At 39.3% G+C, this 20,469-nt stretch overlaps 1 protein-coding gene across 6 annotated transcripts in view; it reads left to right on the forward strand.

The window, feature by feature from the left end:
• The window catches only part of nsd2.L (nuclear receptor binding SET domain protein 2 L homeolog), a 60,515-nt gene that overhangs the window by 22,710 nt on the left and 17,336 nt on the right, over positions 1–20,469 (forward strand). For 5 of the 6 annotated variants that reach the window (XM_018227990.2, XM_018227974.2, XM_041587573.1 and 2 more), the window contains 7 exons: positions 1,563–1,707; positions 7,134–7,243; positions 8,294–8,354; positions 9,791–9,912; positions 11,419–11,547; positions 16,328–16,451; positions 18,765–18,965. In XM_018227990.2, coding sequence (XP_018083479.1) covers positions 1,563–1,707; positions 7,134–7,243; positions 8,294–8,354; positions 9,791–9,912; positions 11,419–11,547; positions 16,328–16,451; positions 18,765–18,965 — 892 coding nt within the window. The remainder of the gene's footprint in view (positions 1–1,562; positions 1,708–7,133; positions 7,244–8,293; positions 8,355–9,790; positions 9,913–11,418; positions 11,548–16,327; positions 16,452–18,764; positions 18,966–20,469) is intronic. The other variant, XM_018228009.2, reaches the window with a different exon arrangement.

A 20,469-nucleotide genomic window follows, 5' to 3' on the forward strand; every position in this document is an offset into this window, starting at 1 on the left:
AAGTGCAGAAATTATTTTACACACACACACACACACACACACACACACACACACACACACACACACACACACACACACACACACACACACACACACACACACACACACACACACACACACACACACACACACACACCCCCCCCCCCCCCAAATATTCTCAGACCTGCACTCCCTGTTATAAGAATCAATTATTTTATTTTTACATTGGGACCTTTTTCAAGGATGAAAAAGGTCCCAACAGACCGAAACGTCGGGCATAGATACGATGTAACAATAAAATAATTGATTCTTATAACAGGGAGTGCTGGTCTGAGAATAATTGGTGTATACATAATTACCGTGCACCCCTCCCTATGCTGAAGTTATTTGACTTGGAGTGCGGGTACTCATTTGGAAGTGTGTGTGTGTTTAAGACAGAGACATTTTGTGCATACTGCTACTGAAAAATGCCTTATATAAGCTGGCCAACTACGTCAAAGTCATCCCATATCTGGCCAGTCCTACGCTTAATTTTCATCTGATTCATTAAGAATTCTATTGCTTCATTATACATTTTACAAAGGGACTACGTTATACCCGCAACTTACTTGCTGCTTTCAAAGTAAAACTCCCAAACTTGGCTGCCCTTTTATTAGACACCAGTGGGATCACCTGACTATAGCTGGGAGGGGTGGGAGCTACAACATGGAGCTGGTCACTGCTCCTGTAGAACTATAACAAACAAGGGAAAGTTGTGCTCACCACTAATTTTTAAAATCATTTGGTGGAGGTGCAATATAATATATATATAATTTTTATTTAAGCATCGTCCGGGAGGTAGTGGGAGGGCACAGCGCAGTGTTAGAGGCTGCATGGGGGAGAGCAACCCTGGCAATGTGTGAGTAGAAGATGAAAATCTTACTCACGTATGTTCCAAGTGACCCCAGTGATTTCTCCCTCGGGGGGGGGGGGTTCACCCTGAAAGATACAGGTAGCCTTGTTCCTGGTGCTGGCCCAAACTCTGCCTGATTTCTTCCAGTCTCAGGGGGACAAAGGAAGAAGAAGAAGAAGCTTTATTTAATAAGCGTGTCTTAAAAATTGGTGTTTGCCCCATTTCTGCACCTCAAATTATTTGTGTACAGTTGCAGATCTTTAGAAAATAAAATCCATGCAACAATCAACTATGTTTTCATTACACTTTTAGTACTTTTCATTTTTGAAGTTTTAGGTATGTTTCGTCAAATGTCTTTAACTGCTTAGAATACTAATATTATGTTGTCTCCTGATTGTTATCAGAAAAAAAAGCTTTGTCTAAGTAACCGATCATTATTTTTACATGTTAATGTGGTGCAACTGAATATCTGAAGGCTAAACACATTGACAGGCGGCAGTGCGTTTAATTTTTATAAGCATTTACTACCCAAATTTAGATTAAATGCAGGATCAATTCAGGATCGATCTCTATTGAGATTTAAATTGTATATCAATTCTGAAAAAAGTCAGTAGTTAAATATATGGGCAACAATTAATATGTTGAAGGTGGTTTTGTAAATGGTAGTGAGTCATGTTGTCTGTTTTTCTAGGTAATAAATGAACACCCAGATGCTTCTGATGAAGAGATTGAAGAATTGCTTGAATCCCAGTGGAATATGCTCAGCAATAAACAAAAAGCTCGCTATAACACAAAGTTTGCCATTCTCACCTCTCCCAAATCAGAAGAAGACTCTGGTAAACATGAAAACGCACTATCTAAGGGAATTTAATCTGTATCTCGATTGTTTTAAAGGAAAAAAAAGCAGCTGTGTTTCTACTAACCCAGTTTAACTAGCTTAACTTGTATTTACTACTTTTCTTGTATATGTCTGACCTGTGATAGCTGTGGTCATTGTTCCCTCTCTTCGTTTTGGTACAGGCGCAGAACAGATTTTTAATAACCAGAAAAGCCATCCTTTTTTCAATGTGCACTTTTTTTGCAGTACTGATTTTACCTCGACATAACATTTGAAGAAGAAAAAAAAAACATTTTCGCAAAGTAAGCATTATCAGGAACTGACCTTCCTGAATGTGGGTATCTAGTATTAGTGCCCTAATGAGTTGCACATTATACAGAAGAATACTGCAACAAAAAGTCTTCAAAAAAACCTTATGAGTAGATTTCTAGATGTGTTGTTACTGATATAGCACAGTCTATCACCCCATGGCTGCATCCAAGATGTGGTTGTGTGTCTGCATCTCTGTGTCACATCTTGGAAGTACAGGAATGACTTGGAACAGTGCAGAGTTACATTTATATAGTGTAGATTATGTATTATTTCCCTGGCCCAGGGTAATTGTTCAGTATAAAAATAAAAACTAAAACAATAGACTGTGCAAAATAAAACATGTTTCTAATATAGTTAGTAATGTATAAAGGCTGGACTGACTGGTTGTGTAACATAATAGCCAGAACACTACTTCCTGCTTTGCCCCTCTCTTGGTTTCCACTGATTGGTTACCAGGCCGTGCCTTGAGGGGGGCCACATGGGTCATAACTGTTGCTTTTGAATCTGAGCTGAATGCTAAGGATCAATTGCAAACTCACTGAACAGTTATGTCCCATGTGCCCCCCCCTCAAGTCACTGGTTACTGCCTGGTAACCAATCAGTTGAAAGCAAGAGAGCTGAAAAGCAGGAACTAGTGTTCTGGCTATTATGTTACACATCCAGTCACTCCAGCCTTTATACATTACATTTTTATCTAACTATATTAGAAACATTTTTTATTTTGCACAGCCTATCTATTTACCCAGATTTTATTTGTACACTGAACTGTTCTTATAAAACTGCCATTAGAGAGGCCTTTTTTTTTTCTTTTTTTTTTTTGAGAATTGTCCGCACAATACATTTTTACTAAAGGCAGGGCCAGCTGAGAGCAAAAATTATTTGCTGAGAGTTACTGATTTGTTCAGCCTATGAGGTAGAGAGGCACCTGCCAACCTGTTAGACTGGGAAAGGAACATGAGAAAATTGGAGAGAGAGCTAATGCCTGTGTGTGTATCTCTCTTTGCTCTATTTCTACTGTATCTCTCATGTGCCATCTCCACTTGATCTTTGGTCTCTTTCGGACTACTCTAATCTATTGGTCTGTAGCTCATTATACACAGGTTGATTCATTATAATCTGTTCTCTTAATTCTTCCTCTTTAGTTGCCATTCTTTATATTTCCCGCACACTTTCTCAATTTGCTCTTTGTCCTGCAACATTCCCTTTATCCTTGCCTGTTCTTTCCTATTCATCTCTGGATACACTGCACACCTTGCCTATTCCCTCCTGCTGATCTTTGGATACACTGTACACCTTGCCTCTTCCTCCTGCTAATTTCTGGATATACAGCAGACCTTGCACTTGCCTTGTGGTGTATGATCTGGTTCAGCCCTGAGCAGCTTACAGAGAGGGGGTGGAGAAAACATTAGAAGTGTTATTACCTTATTAGTCGTCTAAATGACGGGCAAAGGTGAACATTGTGAATACGCAAAACAGCAGATATTGAAGTTTGGTGGCCCAGTTTTATCAAAGCCCTTGGACTTCCTGCTATTCATGTAGAATTACTGTTAAAGGAAAACCACACCCCCCAAAATGAATACTCGAGCAACAGATTAAATCAAATTAAGTGACATATTAAAGAATCTTATTAAACTGGAATATGTATTTAAGTAAATATTGCCCTTTTACATCTTTAACTTGAACCACCATTTTGTGATGGTCTCTGTGCTGCCTCAGAGATCACCTGACCAGAAATACTGCAACTCTAACTGTAACAGGAAGAAGTCTTGGGGAAAAAAAAAGACAGGACTCTGTCTGTTAATTGGCTCATGTGACCTAACAAATCTAGTTTGTTTGGTATGTTTGTGTGCACCGTGAATCATATGATCCCAGGGGGTGGCCCTTATTTTTTAAAATGGCAATTTTCTATTTATGATTACCCAATGGCACATACTGCTAAAAAAGTATATTTATTATGAAAATGGTTTAATTACATGAAGCAGGGTTTTACATATGAGCTGTTTTATGCAATGTCTTTTTAAAGAGACCTGCATTGTTTGAAGGGTATAGTTTTCCTTTAAAGGAGAAGGAAAGGATAAAACTAAGTAAGCTTTATCAGAAAGGTCTATATAAATACACCAGTAAACCCTCAAAGTAATGCTGCTCTGAGTCCTCTGTCAAAAGAAACACCACATTTCTTTCCTTCTATTGTGTACACATGGGCTTCTGTATCAGACTTCCTGCCTTCAGCTTAAACCTCCAGGGCTAGGGCTTGAGCATGCTCAGTTTGCTCCTCTTTCCCCTCCCTCCCTTCTCTGCTGTAATCTGAGCCCAGAGCTATAAGTGAGCAGGGAGAGACTCGGGCAGGAAGTGGTCACACCAAGCTAATATGGCAGCTGCTATCCTAAACAAACAGAGCTTTTAGAGCGTTTTACTCAGGTATGATAAAACATTCTACAGAATAAATAGCATTCTAGCTTGCAAAATTGCTGCTAATCTATTTGCAATAAAATGCCTCCGTAGCTTTCCTTCTCCTTTAAGTGGGATCATTTCTATAATATAAATAGGAAGAAAAAAAAGGATGCAGCATAAATACAAATTGAGGTCCTTGCTATTTCAACATAAACATTTTACATCTCAAGCCAATGTTTATGTAGGCACTGAAAAGGGTTTCTTACCATATGGTAGAACCAGCTGTTTTGGCCTGCTCAGCCCGTCAGCACTTGAGTCCGTCAGTTTATGGCCCTCCTTTGCGAAGAAGCTGCACAGCAGTGAATTAAAACATTGGCTCGAATGTTATCTTAAAATTGGAAAATTAAGAATAAATCTGGCTCAAACATAATTAGAGCATACTTTTATTATATTTACTAGTATCCTAACCTGCTCTAGAGGTGTTTGTTTTTTTTATATATAAAGTAGGTTGTTAGATAGTTGGTCGTAACCTTGTTAATCCACACTTACAATTCAAATAGATCTTGCTTTTGCTCACATAGCACATATTTTTTATTAAACACTACATTATGCAGCATTGGCATTTAAAGGCTTGCTGTTATTCTGCTCCTATTGTTGTAGGAGCCCAAACAGTTATCATGGGGGCAGCATTGAGCAGCCATATGTGCCCTCCAAACATCACCAGAGGTCTCAGAATAACCCCATGGCTATAATAACAGCCCACATAGAGTGGTAGCTTGTAATTATTATTATTTAGGTTTAGGATTCCCTGTCGAGTTTTTAAAGAAAGCCTTTGTTATGTGTGCTCTCTGGAGATGAGGCAAGCTGTTAAAGGCATCCTGTTCATCTGTGCAATTATTATGGGGCACACACAGGTCTGCAGGGATTGAAGTATGTTCAACAGATTTTTATGTGCACGCTGCTGTTATTAAGCACTCTGCTCACAATCTAAATGAAGTTTAATCATGGTGAACTGGCGTCTTTGTAATGCAACCTACCTGCAAACTGCTTCTTTTACACCGCAGAGCTTCCAGATGGATTATACATTTGTCTGCATATAATACTTCTTCCATATAAATGCTCTTGTGAGACATAATGTAAAAGAAAACAATTGGTGCAAAACGTCTTGGGCAATGCCTGGGTGCTGTCATAAACATGCCATATCTATTGCATATATATATATATATATATATATATATATATATATATATATATATATATATATATATATATATATATATATATATATATATATATATATATATATATATATATATATATATAATAGAGATCTTAGGCACACACTTATAGGATCATAAACCTAGGGCCAATTCATAAAAAAATCCCGATGTGCTTTAGCATTTTTTTATATGAATATATATGTGTGAAGACTTCACTTTAAGTTTTGTTTCCAGTTGTTATGAAATAGTCCAGTAAAAATTTTAATGAGTATTGGGGAACTACAAAAAAAAATGTATCTCTAAATCGATAGCCATCGGGGAAACCAAGAGGAATGTGCTCCAAGAGTTACCAAAGAGAAGATCTCAATCAAGACATAATTGAATTTCATCTGGTGCACAGACTTCTATTTTTTTTTTTTTTTGGTTCTGAGGAACGTTATTCCAGATTTTAACTTTTTTTAACAGATTATATTGTAGGTGTAGTGATGATTTTTGTTTTTACCTGAAAAAAGCAGAACTGCATGTAAAAATATACAAAAAACATAAAAAGACATTGTGGTTAGTTATAAGTTCTTTGTTGTGCAGCCTTTTCAATCCATGCAAATATCCTTTTCAGTTTATTCCAAGAAGCCAGAATAGACTTAACTGCTTCTCTGGTGGATAATCTAGTACTGAACGTTCCTCTCTGTCTATGTGAGAAACACTCGGTCGATTCTGTTTGTGGTCAATTTTGCAAGCACCTTTGACATACGTACTCACAAACAGCACATCTGTATAACACTAATAGTTCAGCCGAAAACCTTGTAAATACTTGGATTGTGATTCTCCTTGATTGTGCAAAGTCACACCTGTTGTAATGAAACATTAAATATCAGCACAGTGACTGTTCTAACACTCAATGGTAAATGTATGGGCACTTCATTGCAAATATTGTGTCTCATAATAAACAAATTATTACATCTGTCCGCTGAGTAATTATACACAATTGTTGGCTGCTCTAGCATGCTGGGCTTTTTTGGGGGGACTGGGGTCCTACAAACAATTTTTTTTTAAATCTAGTGTTGTTCTCTTTAGAACTACTTTTAACTCTGCACAAAAATGACTAATTCCTAATTTGGGTTTGTATTATTGATGATGGGGAATTTCCAGTAGTAGGTAGCTTGTCAGTCACATTTTCTTAATGTCCAAGGGAAAGCTTTGTTTCATCTTTATCATGTTTGTTTCATCATTTTGGGGTGAGAAATCAGTGATATGGTACTCTAGGGGTTTCATGGTTGTAAATGCAACAAGCTGCTTCCCATTGGGGAAAAAAGGGAGAGTTGGACCCCCATTTTTCAGTTGAAAGTGGGTCTTGAGCTGCTTACAGTGTTCCCCTCTTTCCCCAACGAGGAGCCCTTCAAAGTGTGCCGTAGTCCACGATTGATTAGGTCACATTTTAATCTGGGGGGGGGAAGCATATTACTCAGCTTTTCATACGCATTTCACACCCTCCCCCCTAAAGGTAGCTTGCATGGACACAAAAGAAACCACTTAAAGACAACGCACAATCAAACCGAAGATGCGGAAATCCAAGAATCTCCACGGAAAAGGCTCCGGATCCACAATCGAAAGGTAAATTCAATTTTTCCCCTCCTGATTACAGCTCGCCTTGTAGCATTAATGAACTCCCATGCGACTATTTAGCAAAAGGAGGAAAGAAAGCTGTGAGAAGACTATTGCTTTCTCCCTTAAACTCCCAGTATTCTCCACAAAAGAACACTCATCTAGCTAAAGTATCTGTAGAGGATCAGCATTCCCTACCCCAATATTTCTCACTGTAGCTGTGTAACTGAAGTTCGTCCAGCTAAATGAGCTGTAAACACACATTAATATGCAAATTGCTTTCTTATTCTACCCATAAAAGACTAAAGCATAAAGCCCACATATAAATATTTTATGTTAGCGGTTGTGTAGTGCTTCGTTGTAATTTCTAAATATATAACAAAACAACATAATACTTTGGCAGGTTGAGTAATTGCATGGCTTTTTCTGCACAAATATTCCTCTCCTATTGGATCTTGCAGTCTGCTTAAAAGAAAGAGACCATATAAAATAGTTGGTTCTGTTCAGAGCACTCTAGAACAATGTTCCTTTGTAACTGTTGGTGGTTGGATGCCCCAAGCACACTCGTAGACATAAATATTTCTCAGGCACCCAAGCTTAAAATAAAATAAAACATTACTTTTCTCCCTGATTTCCAGTGGCCTCTGCTACTATGAATGTTTCCACTAGAGGGCATGCAAACACCTCTAATATGCTCGAACTCTAGCAATCCATCGAAAATCAGCCTTTCTAGAATTAGTAGTAGTCGTGACTATTTATAAGCTCCATTTTTTTTCCCGTGATCGTTTTCCAGTTCAGCACCGCAATATGATATTAGAGTACGTAGATCTGCACTGTCCTTATACCCTTTAAAACACACTTTTCCTTTAAAAGGCTGTCTCTGTATTCATCATGTGTGCCATTCGGGTCTCGTTCTCATTTTTATATAATTTTCAGCGGTTACACAGAGGAGTTAAGAAAAATAAATATATATATAATACAAATGCACCTAGCCTAGGGGGAGTGTATAAAGAATATGTACATATGCATAGCTTATAGCCTTTACTTTTTCTCCTGTAGCAAAGGGAAAGCTGCAAACCTCCAAAAGCCCGAGCATCTGCCCCAGTAAAGAACTCAACAGGTAACGACTCATGAATACATTCTGTGCAATAATCTTGCAACTCTGTGGCATCCCGTGGCCTCGATCTCTAAAAAGCTGCAACCCTTTTCTGCTTTTGTAAGAGGACACATTACTTGTTTCAGTTCATTTATGTTTAGTATAATTAAGGCACCACTTGGTTTTTCTATTAGCAATACCTAGGTACTTGAGGTTAAATTGTACCATGTAATTTTATGTAGGAGGGGCCTAGTTAGGACTTGTCCATCTATTGTGCATCGCAGGTTCCTCCGGTATCTGATGACTGACTGAGAAATTTTGGAGCTATAGCCAAGAGGGATGTAAGTCGGATAGTCTTGCCATATAGGGACTGTTTTAATTTGAGACTACCCGATAAAATAATTTAGCCAGGGGGCATTCTAAGATAATTTGCAGCTGGTCTTCATTTATATGGTTGTATTATTTGTTCTGCAGCTCTCTAGTTTGTAATTGAAATCATATGGTGGCTAGACTCGCTGACCTTGGCATCCAAGGTTAAAAGCTTAATAATGGGGAAAAAAGCAAACTCTAGTCTCACGATGTTTCTCTTTTATTACTAAGTTCGACCACTTGCAAAGACCTCTTGTGTTTCTTCTATGTGCAGCATATTAAAAGTTTATTGAAGTATTATCTTCCCCTTTAAAAAAAAAAAAAGCCGACTGCACAATTCTCATTAATTCTTCAATTGACATTAATCCTATGGCTCGGCTACCTGCACGAATGCCGTTAAAGCATTAAAGGGGACCCGTCACCAGAAAAAGTTATTCCAAATCCTATTTTATCATGTTAGTCATGAAATTAATTTTAATTACACTGTATAAATTATTTGAATCTTGTTTCCGTCAGTCTGGAAACTCATAATTATAGCAAGCAGGCAGGAGCCATTTTGTGGACACTGTTGATAAGACGAGTCTTGTATCATCTCAGAATCTTGTTTGTGCACCAGAATGGGGGACCTGATGTCCATCCCCATGTCCTGGTTACGCAATTAAATGGTGAAGAGAACGGGGGAATGTGGGGAGAGCAGTGACATGTAGGAAGTGCTGAATGGAATTGCCTAAGGCATAGAGGAGGGGCAGGCAATATTTGATTGACAGCTATAAATGCTTTAATAAAAAAGTAATTTGGATTTCATGTTTAATTTGAAAAGTACTTATTATACAGTTCCTAAGTGCCTAATATCCATTTTTCTTGCTAGAAAGAAGGAACATGCAGAATTGTTATTGTTTATTTAAGGGACACTTTAAACTCTATAACTGTTACCCGACAATCCTTATTAGACTTGCCCCTTACCAGTCCTTGTAGGGGTGGTTCACCTTTTAGTATGTTATAGAATGGCTAATTCTAAGCAACTTTTCAATTGGTCTTCATTTTTTATTTTTTTTTAATAGTTTTTGAATTTATTTTTAAATGTTTTTCAGCAGTGTACAACCTGTCTGATGCATGTAAGCCTTTGAAGAAGAGGAACAGGAGTTCTGCAGTTTGTTCAGTTGCCCTTCCTGTGATCAAAAGTTCTTCTCCTGATTCACTGACTGAGAATGAGGTAGAAACAGCTCTGTTGTAGGCACCCGTTTTTGTGTCAATACAGAACTTATCAGTGACTTAACGGTTTACGTTATCACTACCGGGAGCTAGAGTATTAAAGGATTTTTCCCACCCTGAATTTACAGTGTTGAAAGGACATGCAACACACACACACACACACACACACACACACACAAATCCGTGAACGGCCTCTGAAATCTTTAGATGCCTGCCACTCTGGATGGTTAAAGGGGAACTATTGTGAAAATTAAAATTTAATATATAAGCTTCATCATACTGAAATACAATCAATTAAATATTCTGTAATGTTTTTGGAATAATCAACTTTATCTTCACTATCCCTCTCTCAGCATCTGTTTCTCCTCATTCTGTTTTCATTCAGGAGTTGGGTGTCCGATGAATGATCCAATATATCTTATAGGGGTGCTCTTTTGCCTAGAAGATGTATTAGAGCTCACTCTATTAAAATCACCAGACATCGCATCTCTCTACATGCAGAATTTGTGCAAAAGTCAGTTATTTTGTACTGGAATCAGCTATTTGAGTGAGCTAATTCATCTGTAGGAAAGGGAGCCCCCCCATAAGGTATGTTGGATAATTCATCCGACACCCAACTGCTGCATGAAGAGAGAATGAAGAGAAACAGATGCTGAGAGCGGAATAGTGAATATAAACTTGATTATTTCAGAAACAATGCAGAATTTTTTATTGATTATATTTAGAAAGTTTCTCACTCCTGTATGAGGAAGCTTATATTAAATTTTCATTTTCACGCTAGTACCGCTTTAACATTAAGGCTGTAGCATCCCCTTGATCACTTAGAATTTCTTCTCCTCTTCTAACTCACTCAGCCCCCTCCCTCAGGAATTTTCTTTGGCTGTTGGCTCATGAGCATGCTCAGTTCTTCTCAGATTACTTAACACACCCTATAGTCTTACAACCAATAAAATAAATAGCATTTCTGGTTCCCACAGAAACTTTAGCTGTCTGCTCCTAATTTTTTCTCCTAACCACCTTTCTGAGCTCAGCTTAACCATTACACTCCTCAAGCCCAGCAGAACTTTTTAATAACGTATGTTGTCACTGTCACGTTTGCATTTTCAGCTGGACAATTCTGTATGAACAGACTGGCTGAAGCTCAGTGGGGTAACAGGATGGTTTAGCTATGTGGGATCCACATACATATGCAGTCATATGTAACTTTTCCTGCACAGTGATTTTTATCTTATGGGTCAGGACCCAATCCGGCGTCTCCATACTAGCTCAGGCAGGTTCCTGTGATGCTTTTTAATTCAGTGGTGTTTCTGTCTGCAATAGACAATACTAACAAAATATATGAAAGGGTTTAAGAAAGACGGACAGTTTAGCCCCTTTGAAACAATTCATTTTGAAGTGCAGTCTTGAGGATAAATTTGCATTTTATTAGAAATATGTATAAATTTTAAAGCTAAATCTATCTCCGGTTACCTAGATCTTAATGTTTGTAGTGCAAACTCTATTGCAGGTCTCTGACAGTCAGGGGGATGAAAGATCCGAGTCCCCTTCAGATAGCGCTGACGAGTCTCAAGCAGAAATATCAATGCTTTCCAGGAAGTCCGAGAGAGGAGTCACGAAAAAAGAATTGGTGTGCCAGGTAATAAGTGAGTGGTTACAGGTAGCAGTTTACTCCAGCAGAACATGGTCACAAAATGATGCATATGTTTAAAGGACCAGTAAAACAATTAATAAAAATTACTTTGCATGTAATTTTTTTAATATCCTGTATGTGAAAAAGAAAACAAAAACGCATTAACAGAAGTCCTGTTTTAATTGCAGTCTAATTTTGTTTCTCTATTGGTTTTAGCCATATTGTATCTGTTGTCTTAACAAAGTCTGTTGTGTTCAGTAAAGCCTCAGATTATACATAATCCTGAAGCCCTTCCAGAAAAGCTTTCAAATAGGGGTCACTGACCCCATCTAAAAAACAAATGCTCTGTAAGGCTACACATTTATTGTTATTGCTACTTTGTATTCCTCGTCTTTCTGTCCAAGCCCTCTTCTGTTTATATTCCAATCTCTTATTCAAATCAATGTGTGGTTGCTAGGGTAATTGGAATCCTAGCAACAAGATGGCCGAAAATTCCAAACTGAAAAGCTCCTAAATAAAAAGGCAAAATAACTGGAAAACCACAAATAATAAATACATCATACTAAAAGTATATTTAAAGCTGAACAACCCCTTTAAAAAAAATAATAAACTATCAGATGGTTAGATATTGAAACAACAATAAATGCTTTTAAAACATGCAGCCTCGACATGGTATCAAGGTTGGCCTCTCTAAAGGGATGCTGACACTAATATATATATATATATATATATATATATATATATATATATATATATATATATATATATATATATATATATATATATATATATATATCAACATTGTATTCTAAGTAATCAAATAACCATATGTTGTACAGTTTGCCCTTTTCTTTCAAAGCTCTCCACAGAGTTGGAACTTGATGGACGTGTGTCTTTTTTTCAACCTAACTTACTATGACTGTGATAACTAGAGTTGACAATTTTGAAAACAGACTGCCTTCTTAAATGTGCATGCTTTTTTTTTTTGTATGTATTGTGCCAAGAAGGAGTACATTGTGGCTTAACTGCCATACACTTGTGGAAAGCCACTAAGTTTTAATGTATTCTTATTTTGTTCTTTTGTTGTGTGGAATAGTCCTAAATGACAGTTGGTTTAAGGGTAGAGCCACACTGGCCATTTTGGGGAGATTTGGTCACCTCGTCTTTGCTGCGACCAATCTCTCCAAACGCCTTCCCTCACTCTATGCCGGCTAAATTGAAAAAAAAAACCCGCTGGCTCTAATCACACGGTTCGGGCGACTTCGGAAAACAAACCGCCGCGTGTGATTAGCGCCATTTTTTCAAATCTCCCCAAAACGCCCATTGTGGCCTTACCCTTAAGGGATTCTGTCATGATTTTTATGTAGTTTTCATTTCTAAATGACAGTGTTTACCCTGCAGATAAGTCAGTCTACAATATAAAATTTCAATCCTGAACCAGCAAGTGTATTTTTTAGTTGTAAAATTGGTGTGTAGGTGCCTCTCGGGTCATTTTGCCTGGTCATGTGCTTTCAGAAAGAGCCAGCACTTTAGGATGGAACTGCTTTCTGACAGGCTGTTGTTTCTCCTGCTCAATGTAACTGAATGTGTCTCAGTGAGACCTGGATTTTTCTATTGAGTGCTGTTCTTAGATCTACCAGGCAGCTGTTATCTTGTGTTATGGAGCTGCTATCTGTTTACCATCCCATTGTTCTGTTGTTGGGCTGCTGGTGGGAAAGAGAGGGGGTTATTATTACTCCAACTTGCAGTACAGCAGTAAAGAGTGACTGAAGTTTATCAGAGCACAAGTCACATGACTGGGGGCAGCTGGGAAACTGACAATATGTCTAGCCCCATGTCAGATTTCAAAATTAAATATAAAAAAACCTGTTTGCTCTTTTGAGAAATGGGTTTCAGTGCAGAATTCTGCTAGAGCAGCACTATTAACTGATATGTTTTGAAAAAAAAATAACATTTTTCCCATGACTGTATCCCTTTAAGATTTGAGGTAGGGCATTTTCTGTCTTTAGTGTTGGCAGCACAGGGGTCAGAAGTCCCCCAAGTACTGCTAAATTGTTATTGGCTTAGTGGCAATTTTTTTTATTATCAATAATTTTTTTTATTGATTTTCAAGCTTGTTCAGTACTTAGTTATGCTTAGGGTTGCCACCCTTTCTGGGGAAAAAATACTGGCCTTCCTATATATTTTTCTTTTTTCCCTATCAATGACATTGGGATCAACCATCATTTTTACCGGCTAGGAGAGTAAAATACCGGCCAGGTGGCAACCCTAGTTATGCTGTGTGTTAATATAAAAGGTTGCATGAAATATTGTAGGTAACGTTGCATCCAGTGTAGATCAATGGTAAGTATCCATACTGAGCATAAGGATAAGAAATAAAAGCTTGTGTTATATAAAATAAAATGACCTGCTTTATTCTACAGTAAGGAAGCTGGTAGTATGTTAGTAATCAATCCAAGGTTGCCAGGTTTTTCTAAATTTGGCGCGTTTATCTAATGTTATACTCATGAGTTTTTCGTTGAAAAATATCCAATCTAGTTTCGTTTTCACTTTGGGGAAGTTCATGGTCTTCTGCTTCCAGGACTTAGCCAGGGGCTTAGTGGCAATTTTGATATATAACTAAACATTGCAGTGCTGCATGATTATAATAAAAACATATTACTAAAGCACCAATGTATTCCAAAGCACAGTACAATAGGGTGTATACAGTCATATAAAAAAGTTTGGGAACCCCTCTCAGCCTGCATAATAGTTTACTCCACTTTCAACAAAAAAAGATAACAGTGGTATGTCTTTCATTTTCCAGGAACATCTGAGTACTGGGGTTTTTAGTGAAGGAGTATTCAGTTGTATGAAATTTAATCAAATGTGCAAAACTGGGTACCCTTGTAATTTTGCTAATTTGGATGCATGTAACTGCTCAATACTGATTACTGGCAACACCAAATTGGTTGGATTGGCTCGTTAAGCCTTGAACTTCATAGGCAGGTGTGTCCAATCATGAGAAAAGGTATTTATGGTGGCCAATTGCAAGTTGTGCTTCTGTTTGACTCTCCTCTGAAGAGTGGCAGCTGAAAACGATTGTTCAGTATTATGGTTTAGGGGAAGGCTACAAAAAGCTATCTCAGAGGTTTAAACTGTGATTTTCAACTGTAAGGGCTCTTACACACGGCCGTTCCGACCTGCGCTCCCCTGCGTTCCGTTTTTTGGCGTTCAGCCGCAGGGGAGCGCAGGAATAGACGCAAGTCATTATTTGAAATGGGGCTGTACTCACTCAGGCGCGTGTAGGCGCCGAACGCAGGAAAAATGCAGCATGTTGCGTCTGAACCTGCGTTCGGCGCCTACACGCGCCTGAGTGAGTACAGCCCCATTTCAAATAATGACTTGCGTCTATTCCTGCGCTCCCCTGCGGCTGAACGCCAAAAAACGGAACGCAGGGGAGCGCAGGTCGGAACGGCCGTGTGTAAGAGCCCTAAGGAATGTAACCAGGAAATGGAAGGCCACAGGCACAGTTGCTGTAAAACCCAGGTCTGGCAGGGCAAGAAAAATACAGGAGCGGCATATGCAGAAGAGTTGTTAGAATGGTTACAGACAACCCAAAGATCACCTCCAAAGACCTGCAAGAACATCTTGCTGCAGATGGTGTATCTGTACATCGTTGTACAATTCAGTCAATTTGCACAAAGAACATGTGTATGGCAGGGTGATGAGAAGCCCTTTCTGCACTCACGCCACAAACAGTTGCTTGTTGTATGCAAAAGCTCATTTAGACAAGCCACAGTCATTTTGGAACAAAGTGCTTTGGACTGATGAGACAAAAATTTAGTTATAACAAAAAGCACTTTGCATGGTGGAAGAAGAACACCGCATTCCAAGAAAAACACCTGCTGCTACCTACTGTCACATTTGGTGGAGGTCCCATCATGCTGTGGGGCTGTGTGACTAGTTCAGGGACTGGGGCCCTTGTTTAAGTCGAGGGTCGGATGAATTCAACCCAATATCAAATTCTTCAGGATAATGTTCAAGCATCAGTCATAAAGTTGAAGTTACGCAGGGGTTGGGTATTCCAACAAGACATTGACCCTAAACACACTTGGAAATCTACAAAGACATTTATGCAGAAGGGCAAGTACAATATTCTGGAATGGCCGTCACAGTCCCCTGACTTGAATATCATGGAAAATCTATGAGATTATTTGAAGCAGACTGTCCATGCTCGGCAGCCATCAAATTTAACTGAACTGGAGAGATTTTGTCAAAAATACCCACATCCAGAATCCAGACACTCATCAAAGGCTATAGGAGGCGTCTAGAGGCTGTTTGCAAAAGGAGCTCAACTAAGTATTGATGTAATATCTCTGTTGGGGTGCCCACATTTATGCACCTGTCTAATTTTATGATACATATTGCATATTTTCTGTTAATCCAATAAACTTTGTCACTGCTGAAATACTACAGTTTCCATAAGGCATGTTATATAGTAAAAGGAAGTTGTTACTTTGAAAGCTCAGCCAATGATAAACAAAACTGCAAACAATTAAGAGGGGTTCCAAAACTTTTTCATATGACTGTACATCAGACAAACCAATGATGTACTATTACAATTGATACAGCTGGTGAAAAGGGCCCTGGATAATTGAAATTTTTTTTTAGTAAGTATTTTAAACAGCCTGTATAATAATTTCTATTACTGTTCCTTTAATCGAAAAACCCTGGTGAATTGTTTTTTTTTTTTTTTGTTTTTTTTTTTAAATAAGTCTGAAATTCCTTTTCTTGTGTTTTCTAGGTCTGTGAGAAGGCTGGAGACCTTTTGTTGTGTGAAGGAGTGTGTTGTTCTGCCTTTCATTTGTCCTGTGTTGGCCTTTCTACGCGACCGGCTGGGAAATATCTGTGTGATGAATGCACATCAGGTTGGCTTTGCCTGTTCTAGTCAACTTTCTCATTTATTTTACTTCATTATTGATGCAATAGGAGCAATCCTCTTCATTGTTTCTGGGAGGCGCATTTATCCAAGGTCGAATTTTGAATCCATGTGAGTTTTTTTTTTACTCGCATGAATTCGATTTTACTTTTATTTAAAAAATCGAATTTGTAAAATTCAAACTAATTTTACCGACCCGAAAACTCTGATCGAATTCGATTCAAATTCGACCAAACTCGAATCGAGTATTTTCTCAAATAAAAACTTCAATGTCAGGAAGGCTGCAAACATCTACAAATTAGTCACTGGACCTCTCCCATTAACTTATACTTTTTTAAAAAATTCCATTTGAGTTTGGATAATTCCTTAGACGAATTCGAATTTTCAATTCGACCCTTAATAACTCTGCCCCTTAATGTTCCTAAAATGTTTCCTTAGGGGACACATGCACTGGTGGTGTCTTAACTCCTGTCAATGAGGTGTTCTATTATAAAGATTTACGCCATAAAGGATGTTGATTTCATGACCTCTTCTCTTTCCTAAGGGTCCCAGTAACGTTATTTCAGAGTAAAAATTTTTTTTAAAAACTAACTGTATATATTTAATCATACACAACCATAAATCATTCTCAACAAAATAGACACACTTATAGAAGTTTTAAAAATTATAAAAATGAATTTCCCCAATTAACATTTATAAAGAGGTGGGAAGCCATCTTGGTTACACGACCCGCATAAACAAAGCCTTGTGCTTTTATATAGTCAAGAACAAAACTCCTTGGTGACTTCTAATATAAGATAGACTATATGATTCCAGTGGAAAAAGACACAGGGAGGCACATTTATGAAAAGTTGAATTTCAAGTTCATGTGAGTTTTTTTAAAAACTCCCCTAAATTCCCATAAGTTTGAAATTCGAACAATCGGAATTTTTTAGGAATGCACCGAATCCAGGATTGGATTCGGATTTGACTGAATCCTTCTGCCTGGCCGAACCAGTTCGGGGGTTTGGCAGAATCCAAAATAGTGGATTTGGTGCATTCCTAAAATTTATTTTAAAAAATAGAATTTTTTAAACTCTGATGAATGGAATCGACCCAAAAACTCAAATCTAGTTTTTAAAATTCGTTTCCAATTCGATGTGATCCTGGATCTCTCCCATTGACTTAAAGGGCATGTAAAGTCTAAAATAGAATAAGGCTAGAAATGCTGTATTTTGTATACTAAATATAAACATGAACTTACTGCACCACAAGCCTAATCAAACAAATAATTTATGCTTTCAAAGTTGGCCACAGGGGGTCAACATCTTGTAACTTTGTTAAACATCTTTGCAAGACTAAGACTGTGCACATGCTCAGTGTGGTCTGGGCTGCTTAGGGATCATCATAAACAAAGCTGCTTGAGTTCTGCATGGCTGGGAAGTAAGGCGGGGGCTCCCCCTGCTGTTCATAAGTATGATTGTTTCCCTGCTCAGCGGTTAGGGACCGTCTGACAATTCCTATCCACAGCAGTAAATGAAGGGAAAATTTCACTGCATACAGTCAAGTTTCTTCTAAAAACAGTACACATTTTTTATATATATTGGAGATAGGTTTCTTTTTCATTAAAAAAAGTAAAAATTGGATTTTATTTTTTTGCCTTTACATGCCCTTTAAACAGCAATACGGCAGGTTTTAGATGGCGAATAGTCGAGTTCCTAAAGGGCCAGAGTATGATCAATCTCGATAAAATAATTTGAATTTTTTTTAAAAACTCTAATCGAATTTGAATAACTCCCTAGTCGAATTTGACAGTTTTGACCATAGAAAAAAGTTTTCAATTCGACCCTTGATAAATCTGCCCTTGGTGTTCTGCTTGTCTGCCCGCAATTCTTCAACCTCAGTAGCAGTAACCTTGATTGAAAATGTGTTTTGACATCCATGAATATCATGATTTATAAAACTGGTTTAAATTTACTGGTCTCTGAGACAGGAATAGCTTTCTTATTTCTGCCACGTTTAGGCAGGCATTGACATAAGCCTGGTCATTCCACATATGAGCTAAAGAGCTCTTCCAGATCATTAGGTTTGATTTTGTAGCAATCAGAAAAGCTGACCTAGATCAGATCTGTCTAACTCGAATCACAGTCTCGCCTAAAATGGGTTCAACCTTTTCCTTATTTAAGCATTATTTATCTCTCCTGGAAAGTTCCAGCTTGTGTATCTGTCTAGAGAATGGTGGAGGTGACTGTTGTAAACTAAAAGTTGGAGAGTAAAGGTTTTGCACACGTGTATATGTCAATTTTTGTGTTATGTTTTTCAGGTGCCCATTCATGTTTTGTGTGCAAGGAGATTAACAAAGATGTGAAGCGGTGTATTGTGTCCCACTGTGGAAAATTCTACCACGAATCTTGTTTGAGAAAGTATCCACTCGCTGTGTTTGAGAGTAGAGGCTTTCGTTGTCCCCTACACCGCTGTGCTAGTTGTTACATCTCAAACCCTTCCAATCCTAGAACATCTAAAGGTAAAAGGACCCATTGTACAAACGAATACGTAATTTTCTTGAACTATCTTATATTCCTGGTCCGTGCAGCTTTTACAACCAGACTGCTGCATTGTCAAGGATATTGCTTCTAAAAATCCATAGAGCAACGTCCACAAAGTTGCCTTCTTACGAGTTTCTATAAAGGAACCACGTGAGGTCATTGTAAGCTCAGGTTTACTATTCAAGCACTGTTGGGCAAGCGTGTCTCCTATTTTGTGTTCTTAAAGGAACAGTAACATCAAAAAATTATTCCGATAGACTACTATAGTTTATATAAATAAGCTGCTGTGTAGCAATGGGGGCAGCCATTCAAGGAGAAAAGCCTCTGGTTACACAGCAGATAAGCTCTGTAGGACAGTGCTGTCCAAATTCTGTGTTACTGAGTGCTGAAATTTTTCTGGCCTACATAGTGGAGGGCCAATAATGGAAGCCAGTGTTGACCACTCCCTGTCTTTAAACCACACCAATGTTACCACAAGATCATGTCCACCTTAATTGTGGTAGCACACCAAAAAACCAAATGGTTGGTGCTCACTGCAGAGATATAACTTATCACTCATATGTGAAAAAAGTTGTCATATTAAGCCATAACCATAAATCCATATGCCTCATCTTCCCATTGGATAACACAGCACCCCCAGCACACGATTAAACACCTTGGGGGCCCCTAAAAATAATTTATTTTCAAATGCTAACAAACCCCCAGAACAAATACCAGACGTATAGCACACACGGGCGGAGTATGGCGCACACGGGCGGAGTATGGCGCACACGGGCGGAGGATGGCGCACACGGGCGGAGGATGGCGCACACGGGCGGAGGATGGCGCACACGGGCGGAGGATGGCGCACACGGGCGGAGGATGGCGCACACGGGCGGAGGATGGCGCACACGGGCGGAGGATGGCGCACACGGGCGGAGGATGGCGCACACGGGCGGAGGATGGCGCACACGGGCGGAGGATGGCGCACACGGGCGGAGGATGGCGCAGGCAGAGGATGGCGCACACGGGCGGAGGATGGCGCAGGCAGAGGATGGCGCACACGGGCGGAGGATGGCGCAGGCAGAGGATGGCGCACACGGGCGGAGGATGGGGCAGGCAGAGGATGGCGCACACGGGCGGAGGATGGGGCAGGCAGAGGATGGCGCACACGGGCGGAGGATGGCGCAGGCAGAGGATGGCGCACACGGGCGGAGGATGGCGCAGGCAGAGGATGGCGCACACGGGCGGAGGATGGCGCAGGCAGAGGATGGCGCACACGGGCGGAGGATGGCGCACACGGGGGGAGGATGGCGCAGGCAGAGGATGGCGCACACGGGGGGAGGATGGGGCAGGCAGAGGATGGCGCACACGGGGGGAGGATGGGGCAGGCAGAGGATGGCGCACACGGGGGGAGGATGGGACAGGCAGAACAGAGCAGGAAACAGGGAAACCTATCAGGACCACTCTTAAGATGTACTACATACAGTGACACAGTGCTGG

Source organism: Xenopus laevis, chromosome 1L, assembly GCF_017654675.1.
Source record: "Xenopus laevis strain J_2021 chromosome 1L, Xenopus_laevis_v10.1, whole genome shotgun sequence".
In the NCBI taxonomy this organism is placed as follows: Eukaryota; Metazoa; Chordata; class Amphibia; order Anura; family Pipidae; genus Xenopus; species Xenopus laevis.